The sequence below is a fragment of the Mycotypha africana genome (assembly GCF_025528875.1).
Source record: "Mycotypha africana strain NRRL 2978 chromosome Unknown BDF20scaffold_12, whole genome shotgun sequence".
Taxonomy (NCBI): Eukaryota; Fungi; Mucoromycota; class Mucoromycetes; order Mucorales; family Mycotyphaceae; genus Mycotypha; species Mycotypha africana.
Window position 1 is genome coordinate 1,138,576 of NW_026515736.1, and position 10,403 is coordinate 1,148,978.

At 38.1% G+C, this 10,403-nt stretch overlaps 5 protein-coding genes across 5 annotated transcripts; all 5 read right to left on the minus strand.

The window, feature by feature from the left end:
* Positions 1-2,947: 2,947 nt before the first annotated feature.
* Positions 2,948-3,619, minus strand: BDF20DRAFT_897130 (uncharacterized protein; the record flags this gene model as incomplete). The annotated part of the gene is made up of 1 exon (XM_053082545.1): positions 2,948-3,619. Exon 1 carries the CDS (start codon positions 3,300-3,302, stop codon positions 2,949-2,951), a length of 354 nt encoding a protein of 117 aa, XP_052932033.1. The 5' UTR covers positions 3,303-3,619.
* A 665-nt stretch (positions 3,620-4,284) lies between these two features.
* BDF20DRAFT_828081 (uncharacterized protein) lies at positions 4,285-4,983 on the minus strand (the record flags this gene model as incomplete). The annotated part of the gene is made up of 1 exon (XM_053078220.1): positions 4,285-4,983. A coding segment is annotated over one exon (699 nt), but the record flags the coding sequence as incomplete, so codon positions are not given.
* On the minus strand, positions 4,983-6,628 carry BDF20DRAFT_964767 (uncharacterized protein; the record flags this gene model as incomplete). Its single annotated transcript, XM_053084966.1, has 5 exons — positions 6,523-6,628; positions 6,365-6,457; positions 5,645-6,297; positions 5,116-5,570; positions 4,983-5,014 (listed from the first exon to the last, which is right to left on the minus strand). Coding segments are annotated over exons 1-5 (1,305 nt in total), but the record flags the coding sequence as incomplete, so codon positions are not given.
* A 325-nt stretch (positions 6,629-6,953) lies between these two features.
* Positions 6,954-7,136, minus strand: BDF20DRAFT_806565 (uncharacterized protein; the record flags this gene model as incomplete). The annotated part of the gene is made up of 1 exon (XM_053076527.1): positions 6,954-7,136. A coding segment is annotated over one exon (183 nt), but the record flags the coding sequence as incomplete, so codon positions are not given.
* A 923-nt stretch (positions 7,137-8,059) lies between these two features.
* On the minus strand, positions 8,060-10,135 carry BDF20DRAFT_189246 (RAI1 like PD-XK nuclease-domain-containing protein). The gene is made up of 5 exons (XM_053074886.1): positions 9,796-10,135; positions 9,510-9,692; positions 9,355-9,441; positions 8,739-9,275; positions 8,060-8,568 (listed from the first exon to the last, which is right to left on the minus strand). Exons 1-5 carry the CDS (start codon positions 10,015-10,017, stop codon positions 8,353-8,355), a joined length of 1,245 nt encoding a protein of 414 aa, XP_052932037.1. The 5' UTR covers positions 10,018-10,135; the 3' UTR covers positions 8,060-8,352.
* Between the last annotated feature and the right edge of the window lie 268 nt (positions 10,136-10,403).

The following is a 10,403-nucleotide window of genomic DNA, read 5'->3' on the forward strand; positions in this document are numbered from 1 at the left end:
ACTCACAATTCAAGCTTAGTCATTTCAAACGGGGAATGACAAAAAGTTCTAATACAAATGATGTCGGAATAGAAAAAGCGCGATCCATCTTTACTGCTTTCTAAGCTTCACGTAGAATGACAGATTTATCTAGGGTCTTGCGTTCATTCTGATCATCATCATCTTACTGCTCACTTACAGAAAAAAGCCTCAAAAAATAGCATAAAAGCACATGTGAGATATCCATTTTAACAGTGACAACACTAAATAACTATTGCTCATCCAGGTTGAGCAAAAATAAGAATCATCTGTTTGTTATAAAAATAGTTTTCTATTTTATTCCTTAACAGTAGTCATAGTAGCTGTAGTGATACTCATCATAGTAACGGTTGCAGAATGTGATGAAAAAGGAAAAAAAAAAAAAAAAATTGGGAATTAATAATCCATTTTTTTTCTTTTCTTTGATAATCGAGTATTTCAAAGATCTTCCATAGACTAAAATTCCTTGTATTCACTAGAGCAATCTAGACCTTTGAAAAATACCCGGGGCTGCGTCGTGTATTTTGCACTACATTTTCATGACTTTTCAAAGCTCGTAAAGACCATCAATAATGGTCGTTGCAATGGTATAACTTGTGTATAGACTTTAGATTTATGCATGTTTATAATGAGTAGCTAATCCAAATGTAGCATGTGTAAATACCCTTGTTCATTTCCATAATCAAACCTTAAAACGCGCTAAAACCGCGAAAGAGACGGTATGAAGGCAAAATCCACTTTCCCTCTTTTCTTGCTTCAGTCTGACATCATTGGTGCTTGCTTTCACGTGGATGTAAAGTAATCTAAGCTATTTAGCTCATACAACGCCTAAAAGTTACTTTTCTATGGTAACTATGGTCAATTTTCTGCTTGGGGAAAGCACTCAGTGTGTATCCATGGTAACGGTTGTAACGTGGCGATTAGTGTTGTCATTCGAGTTGCATAGCAACCGTTGTCATCTTATTTTTTTTAAGCAATTTACACGGATATACGCACACTTGTCAGTGTCAAAATACTAAACTTTGGAAGTAGCCGGTATAAAATGACCTCATTGATGGAATATTAGTCGAACGATTATTCTTTATGACCACTTCGTCGCAAGAAAGGCGCCTGATATTTTGCAGGGCTTTCTGTAAAAATAAATCCAAAAAAACAGTACGGCCTTTCACTTTTACCTAAATTCAATTTGAATTACTTGATTGTGAATCTTTATTCTTTCTGTCGCTGTTCTTTTTTTGACCCTTACTTTTTTTTTTTTTTTTTTTTTTTTGCTCGGCTATCAAAAGGCCCTTTCATTTTTCCTTATCAAAAAAAGAGGGGGAACCTCTCCTTTTGCACTCAGCTGGTTTTGCTTTGACAACAGTTTTACCGGATCAACACTGATTGGATAAATGCTGGTAACAGTCCCAGGACAATAAAAAGTTCAGCGTCGAGAAAAAAAGTTTTTGGGTTTCACAAAAGACACGAAAATCGAATGAGTAGTCTAGTCATGCTCAAGAAGTTCAAACGACGCGAACGAGTAGAATAGAGTGCGCGTTTTTAAGTGAATTTTTCATACTTTGTGTTTATTACATGGAATCCAAACAAGCAAATGAAGCGAATATGCGTATAAATATGTAGAGATACATAGTAAAAGGTGGGAGCGTAGAATACAAGAACTGAAAAATGTACAATGATCAAAGATGGAGTTTGAATGACGGGGTATATAATAAGAAACGAAAAGATAGATGGGTTGTATGGCTTTTTATGCGTCGTGTTTGATCTTCTTGTCAAGAGGATATTGCTGAAGACTATCTTCAAAAACGTATTGATTGAATGATCTTTTCCTTAGCAAACTATATTATTAAGCAATGAATATGATTTAGTTCGCATTAAACTCATCTATTCGAAGATATCTATGTTCCGTACCTCGCATTATCATTAGTCATTGTCGTAGGGGGAACAGCAGTAGCAGATGTCGGTCTGTTAATATTGGTCTGCTCTGTCGGCACTAAAAACTGGTTGGCTGAGTTCATGCCATTATGGATCGGGTTCGCCATGACAAAGGCAGTAGGGTTTGGTTGATAAAAGTCGGGATAGTATGTAGGTGATGAGGTCAAGTTATCAGCAAAGGGTGGCATGCCAGAAGGTGGAGGAGGTAGATTGGAGATCTGTAATGCAATAGACAAACAAAAAAAGAAGGAATGAGTACACTGTTTTACTTTCCTGCGAGACACGTCCTTTTTTTTTTTTTTTTGTTCTGTCCACTCCTTATGTTTCCATCATCCCATTATAACTTACATTCACCATATCTTGCTTTATACCAGCTGATGCAGATGTATAGCTATTACTGATAGTACCGGAATAATAGCCGTTCGTAGCAGAGGTCGTATGAGTAGCAGTGCGTGCCATGTTGACTGAAAAATCAGGCTTTTTCTCAGGTGTGCCAGGCTCTGATTTGGGTGACTGGTCGGGTTCTTGTAAAGGTGAGTTGTCAGGGGATCGATAGAGACTAGGTGTATTACATTGTGGGGGCATGGACATCGCTTGAGACGAAGGATGCTGCGGTAAGGATTGCTGTCTTTGTCGCTGTTTTTGCTGTTGTTGCAACATATACAATTGTTGCTGGTATACAGGATTGAACGATGACGTTGCGGATGATGCTGGATTCTGAACAGATGAGGTCATTTGTTGATGCGGCTGTAACATCATAGGGTGGGGGGCAGGTGCGGATGTGGATGCTTGCATAGTGTAACCTGGACCATGAGGAGGTGTAGGATAAGACAGTGACATACCGCCATCAGGGATCATTCCGTGAGGAGGGTTTTGGTAGAAATAATGCTGTTGAGGTTGCATAGAACGACTATTAGCCATCAAAATAGGTGGATGATGGTTCTTCATGAAAAGATGATCCGTCTCAGAGAAAGAGTGCGAATCATTATCTCCTTCTTTCATGTCGCTATTTTCAATAAACTAATAGAAAACAAGCGAATGCGCGTTAATAATGAATACCAAAGAGGGTGGGTTTCCACAATCTCAGTGTTATAATTTACATCTTCGTTGGTTTTGATCTCTTTTGGTAGAGTATTTTCTCTGTATTGGTTCAACAAGGTATCCATATCAGCACTGGAATACTGCATCATCTTGTTACTGTTTGAGGGAATGATGATCAAAGCGACTTCACAGTTACATAAGACGCTTAATTCATAAGCCTTCTTCATCAAGCCATGCTTTCTCTTTAAGAATGTCACTTGTCTGTTGCGGTCATCCTTAATAGGTTGGATTTGGATTTTCTTGCGCCCCATAATGGATTGATATTAAAAAAAACCAATGTGTTTTCAAAGATAAAAACAAAAAAATAAAAAATAAAATGAAATAAAAGTAAAAGAGGAATGAATAAAGATATTTTTTCTTGTGAGGCTTCTAAATAAATTCCAACGACAAATTTATATCTTTCTAAAAATAAAAAGAGCGCCAACGTAGATTACTCTTAGAACGAGCTGTCTTAGAGTGAGCTGTGAGGGGAATGCAGATGATCGCTACTGTAACAAATATTTATAGTAATCACTTTTTGATACACCGACTCCTCTCTTTTTTTTTTTGACGTCTCTTACAGTTTATTAACTTTAAATTTGGACAACACACACAAAATTTTTAGACGATAAGGAAATTAAGTTTAAGCGGATGTAAGATAATAGTAGACCGTTAAGAATAAAATGTTAGACAGTTTGCACAACACTAGAAAGTATAAGGTTTTCCATTCTTTTTACCTGTAATTATCAAACTGGGTTCGTTCCAGCGATGTTGAGGGAGAGGGTGTCTTATGATTTTGTCCGTGTAAATTCTTTCGGCCTTCCTAAAGCCTTCTAAATAGCACAACTGATTTTCATCATGTTCTTGGCAGCATTGACGTCTCGATTCCACAGTATATGGCAAGTTTTACATACAAGTATACTGCAGGTCTTAACGCCTTTCAACCTCTCCAAAGTATTGTTCGAACAGCAGGAGCATATCCTGGATGTCTTGTATTCATCGATTTCAAGTACAACCAGGTCTCCGCTTGATTCACGTCGCTTGAGTGCACGCCACAAAACACCCACCGTTCCACATCGGTGACCCTTGAATGCGACATTATCTTTAGCGAACATACCATTGCCAAATACAATGAGAGGTACTTTTTTGACATCACCGACACTGAAAGGTTGGGGCCTCCATTTGGCATTTGAACTACTATTACAAAAAACATGTTACTTTCTATAAGTTGTTGATGATGATTGCTTATGAACTTTACCTATCTTTCTTCTCCAATTTCACTTTAACTTTTGATGTCCCTTCTTCTATACTCTTTTTCTCTGGTGCTCCTTTCTTCTTCTTTTTTCGTCTTTTCTGAGAAGCCGCCTTGCCATTGTTCTTCTTCTTTGAGGCCTTCTTTTCTTTTTCTTCTCTCTTCTTCAATCTGAGATCCTCGTTATACTTTGTACTGCCAGTAATTAGCATATTTACCATTTTGTCTGCTGCACGTTTCCGTCCTTGGTATAAATGAAATCGATCTTTGGCAGTGTCATCACCGTAGAAAGAAAACAAGACTTCCAAGTGCTGTAAGATGTATGCTGCATAACAGTGATATTGGGCTTTGGAGCCTGTCTTGGCAGTTGGCATATCACTTTCGATGCCCTTGATTTTGTCTGCTTTCTTCTGTTCCAGCCTTGCTGAATACCTAGTGCTACCAGTCATATGGTAGTACTCTTTGGTAGAACAGCTTCGCACCTGGTGCTTCGTTACGTTTATCCCAATTGCTGCTGTGAAAACGTCTCTTCTACCAGGATCAATGAAGCAGGGTCTATAACCAGATTCGATTTCGGCATAATCAAAATCTTCCAAAGTCAACCGATGGTCTTCGATGGTTTTCTCTTCTTTTGATTTTCTCTTCTTACTAAAAATAAAGTCGACAGTGAAGCCATCCGAGCGGACGATATTACGGAATAGGGTCTCTTGGCTTGTCTTGAGGTTATTCAAACTGTTGTCACAAAAAATGAAATTCAGTAAATACCAATGACAACATTTCTGCCAAACTTTTTTTTTTTTTTTTTTTTTTTTTTTTTTTTTTTTTTTTTTTACCTATCAAATCCCATCTTTTTGAAGCTGAACAGTTGATAAAACTTTTCGAGTTGATTTGTATAGCCTTTTGGAGCTGTACCGGGAAACATGAATGGGAGGAGCGAGTTGACGCTTTTGGTGATGAAACGCCAATGGAGCGAAGGCGGAGGGAAAGGAAAGAAGCGCTTGGGCAACGGTAATCTACGGACATCGTAAGCTGCATGTTCGTCATGTTCCTTTTCATACGAGGATAGGATGTGCCATAATGCTTTGGTAAACTTGGCGGGATCGGATGATAAGGAAAGCAACGTAACCTTTTCCGTTATAAGTTTCTCAAAGCTATTGCATAGCGTCTCTATCTTGCTTTTGTCTTCTTTACTAAGCATGATTCTATCAGGCCAGTTAGGTTCGCCTTTGCAAATTACTTGGTAGCAGTATGCTTTTGATATTTCCACTGCGTCGGCCTTCTTCATGCTCTGATTATAATAAAGCAAATACAAATGGTTAGAAACTAAGAAATCGAAATTATAGTAGTGATAACAACACGCACAACAAACATGTTTTGCAGCTTATAGGTTAGATATTTAAGCACTCGTTGTTCAAAAAGCTCAACAATAGAGTTAGTATACGAAACGCTTATCTCCTTGGCGGCTTCTGTGAGACAGTGGCTGTAACCTTTAGTGAAGCTCTGACTGATTACTATTGTCGGATGCTTTTCCTTAAAGTCATCAAAATAATTTTTGATGTCGTCGTTCAGCGCCTTCTTGTGAGTAACCTTTTTGCCCGTAACGAGTTGTCCAACAGAATACCAAAATTGCTGTGTGAAGACTTCTGAAGGAATGGCATTCTTATTATGCACGAGGTAGGCATTAACAAATAGCTGGCAGCGAAACACTATAGCTCTGATGTCCTTGCAGCAGGAGATGACCTTTTCCTTGAACTTTTCACGAAACTGTGGTAAAACGGCACTGTCGATAGGAAGCTTCCTCGCAAAAACAGTAGAATCATGGTCAAGGACAGATGAAATGGCCTCGTCCTTTGATTGTATGTGATTAGGACAAAGAGGCGAACGAGGAGAAGCATGGTCATCATTCCCACAACTGGAACACTCTACAGCCTGTGATGCTGTTCTCTTCTTTTTCACTGCTTTCTTCTCTGCTTTAACACTGGCGCTCTGTTTTCTCTTCTTATTGCGAGTCCCAACTATATGTGGAAGAGATGGTCTATTACTTGGCTTGTGTGGCTAAAGGCAGGTCGAGGCTCAACTTACCATCATCGGCGGATATAGCTTTATGGTACTTGCATCCCGGGTAATTTTTATTAAAGTGACCCAAATCATTACAGTCCTTACATTTGGTATGCTCTGAAAAGTGTACAATAAGGTTACTAATGTCTCAAACTACACACTGTATAGTGATATGCCATTACCGGACGGATTTTCCTTCTTGGTATGATTTTCTTTCACTGAATTGATTTTATCTATGATGATTGTCTTGTACATGTGTGTAGAAAATAACGTTGGTTTGAAGGTAATGAAGTGAAAGAAAAGAAGAAGATAAGAAAATAATTGAAAAAGGTGAAAGATAAGAATGATCACTAAATTTTGGCAACATAACATTTCGTTTAACAACGTTCTTAATAACAGTATGATTTACGCGTTTAATGTCACATTTAAAAATACGCAGATATTGAAAAATTTGATCCGATACAGTAATTTAGCGTTGGATTTAAACAAAGCTGCCATATGAATGGACAGTACAAACCAGATTTTTGAGACGTCTACTCAAACCTTCAAATTTGGCACAGAGCTCCTGTCTTGCAGCTTCAATTGTTGTCAAAGGTCTCGCATCAAATAATGCTATAAGAAACTCAGTATGTTCTGCAAAAAGCTTCTTTGGTCGAGAGATGCCGGTTCTTGGCTTGCTACCAGGAAGGACTGTACCATCACTAACATTCCACTGATCTGAAAACTTATAAGCGGTGAACCTCGGAATGTCACACTCAACCGCAGCTTTGGGAACTGTAAGCCCAGCCTCTTGGATTAAGTGAATCAACCGTCTAATGCTGTGCTCACTATATTGCTTGCGCTTCTTGGACTTATCCGTTAATGCGATAGTGCTGAATTCTGTTGTTAATTCTTCAACAGCTTCTTCCATTTTCGCATCATCGACTACAGGGCGCCGCTGCATTTCATCATAGTCGACGATCTTCTCCATTTGCCCGAAAGTAACAGCAATTTCATCCAAGTCCATAGCAAAAGTATTTTCGGAAAGCATAGGCTCACTTGCAGGATTATAATTTATGTAATTCATGTTGCAGGGATGTGTTTATTTTAAAGCAAACGAAATCTACTCAAAATATTTCGTCTACCGTAAAAGCCCAGTTCGTCTAAAATCAAAAATCTATAGTCCACTAAAAAAAAAGAAACGTCCCAATTAAGGTACCAACTTCGTCCACAAAATTTTCGAAATCGTCTCTTATGAAACCTAAAATACTGTAATCTATTTTTTGTTGTAACGTTAAGAGCCCGCCATTTTTAAAAAAAGATCAGTATCTAGACGAGACTGGCTAACCGAGAGAGAAGGAGAGACATTTGTGTTAACTAAAATAAACCCAGGTGATCTGCTTCGGTTTCCCTTTTTTCCTCTACATCCTTTCGCAGAATCAATTGTACCGAAAGATAGGTTAACCCATACAGTCATGCAAAGCAAAGACGGAAATCATGAAAAAGGACGCGTAAAATTAGTTTAGTTTCTTTTTTATCAAAAGACATATGAGGGCTTAAACCAGTTCTTAATAAAGTCGCAAAGTATAACCTTTGTTAAAAAAATCAACAGAAGCCATTTTTTCTGAGGGGCAGAAAGGAGGGGCGGGCAAGTGGCGCTGGCTCTTTTCGTCATAAAAATCACGGGTCTGGCATTTTGAAACATGCCCACTCAACGAATGGAGTCTTGTTGTATTAGATTGAGACCTGACAAAGCAGAAATACTGCCCAATTTTTTATTTATTTTTTTTCTATTCTTTTTTTATTTTTTGGCTCGCAGCAGCTGATAGTATTGCTAATACACTTTGCCCTTTTCGATCCTCTCTGTTTATTTTAGTAACAGATTCAGATCTATATATACATTTTTATGCATTCGTCATCATCAATAGTATTATCCGAGAGTATTGCCTTCTTCTGTTGTTTGTAACATTGTTGTGGAGAGTTATAAATAAACATACAGGAGAAACATGTTTCGTCAACTATACACCTTCTCACTAGTGTGCACGTTCCCCGCCTATTTCATGCTGCACTCTCCCACGTATAAACCGTTGCGTCAAAAAGACATTCGAGTCATCAGTGCAATAGAGTCTGATTTCGCGGAAAGGATATTTGAAGTCTATGGCATAAGTTGTGGTGGCACTGTTGACTGTGATGTTTGTCCTTATCCATTGCAATAATTGATTTGCAAAGTTCAAGCAAACAGATGGGTTCTATGGGATGTATAATCAATTCACCGTTAGCGTTTTATAGCCATCTATTCATCCGTGCTAAGCTATGTATTCCTTTGTATCCGCGTCAGGACTTGTAATGAGTTTACAAGATGCCTGTGGACAGCTAAAAAAACAAAAGAAAAAAATAAAATAAAAAAATAAAGGCTTACCCAGGTAGTCTGATTTTCATGCCTTCTGACTTGACGAGGTATTTCCATTGTCTTGAATTCCGTAATAGACTTGACGATACCCTCATCATCTCTAAAACCGCATATGACTCTCGGTACACCGACCAAAAATGACTGTGCCCAGAATTTCAATAACTTGTAACGATCAAAGGAGAGCTGCTGTCTCTCTGTCTCAATCACACGAGATGTTTTCAACTCAATATAGTTACTTGGTTGCCGAACAGGATCATTGGGTTTAGTGTCTCTACAACAATCAACCTCGGCCCCCATAATAATAGTGCTGTCGCCTAGTTTCGTTTTCACCACGACACAGTATTGGACATTTGTATTCGCGCTTTGGTTCAGCCGGTCCACTAATTCTTTTCTATTTTCTGGATGACTATTTATCTCGTGTGGTGCCTTGCTCACTGTGCAAATTGTTTCGAATCGATAGCCCCAGTAACTCATCAATTTTTGTCGTTCGCTTTCTGAGTCAACATCCTTGTCTTTCAAAGACTGTTCCTCTATAAAGATTTTGTCCTTTTATTGAAATGAATAGAATGAGTCACTTTTGTCAGCTGTTGATGAAACACTTTACGGCCAAAAAAAAAAACTTTACATTGTATCGAGTGGCCCGAAATTCCCAAGCGTCTTTTCTTGAATAAGGAGTGCATAATATCTTTGTCATAATACCCCGCCAAGTGATCTATATACGTGCCAAGGGTAAAAAATAAGCTGATCTTTGAAGCATACGGTCTTTACCACACTACTTACAATATCGGCATGCACTTCGCTCTCCGCTATCGTATTATTAGACTGTCTCGTTTTGTATTCAGTCAATGCATCTAATAGGGTATCTATATGCTCTAGAATACTTTCATCTCTTTGAAGAAATCTTTCATAACCAACATTCAAGTCCAGTTTCTCGTTCTTCAGACCCGGTGGATAATAATATTTCTGATAAAGAAAAAGAGAAAAAAGAAGTACTCAGTTACTTCATTCACTATCAGCGTCTTCAATGTTAACTCAGCAAACCAACATTGCATTTAAACAATCATACCATTTCACGATTGTCAAACCAAACTTTGCGATCGTGATCGATGCTGTAAGAGATCAATTCTTTGGGCTGCTTATAAACAGGGCAAGATCCTTCATACTCCTGCCAGTTGCCTAATCGGAATGCTGTCGTTTGTTGTTTCGCTTTCTTCAAGTGGGGTTGATATTTATCTGGATCAGGCTCTGTTTCTGATGATGGTCTTCTTCTTTTTTGTAGTGGTATCATTCTAGAAGCTGTTTTCAATATAGAAACCACGTGTAAGAACTCGAAAAACGTGAAAATTGAAAGCCAAATTTTCTGGAGTTACAAACACATGAACAATGCGATTACAAAAAATGGTGTACTTTGAATGGCTATCAAAGCTGACTTTCAACGAGATATAAAAAAAAAATTGGATCTGATAAAAATAAATAAGTATCCTGTATATACGGGAAATGATTCCTGTTGTCAATGTCTAACTGCTATTGAAGATGATAATGGTTACTTAAAACGATTCCACCTTCAGGTATTTTTATCCAGGACGTATGACAGTAATTTCCTGTTAGCAACCACATCCAGCTGTAAGAACAAATCTTCTTCTGCAATAGAGCGTTTATATTCATTTTAAATCG

Bases quoted from the DNA above. Each gene is read 5' to 3' on its own strand.
- BDF20DRAFT_189246 (XM_053074886.1), bottom strand. From the start codon at position 10,017: ATGATACCACTACAAAAAAGAAGAAGACCATCATCAGAAACAGAGCCT. The intron at 9,442-9,509 runs GTAAGTAGTGTG...GCACGTATATAG, and splicing joins GCGAAGTGCATGCCGATATT to ATCACTTGGCGGGGTATTAT. The intron at 8,569-8,738 runs GTAAGCCTTTAT...TACATCCCATAG, and splicing joins ATGAAAATCAGACTACCTGG to AACCCATCTGTTTGCTTGAA.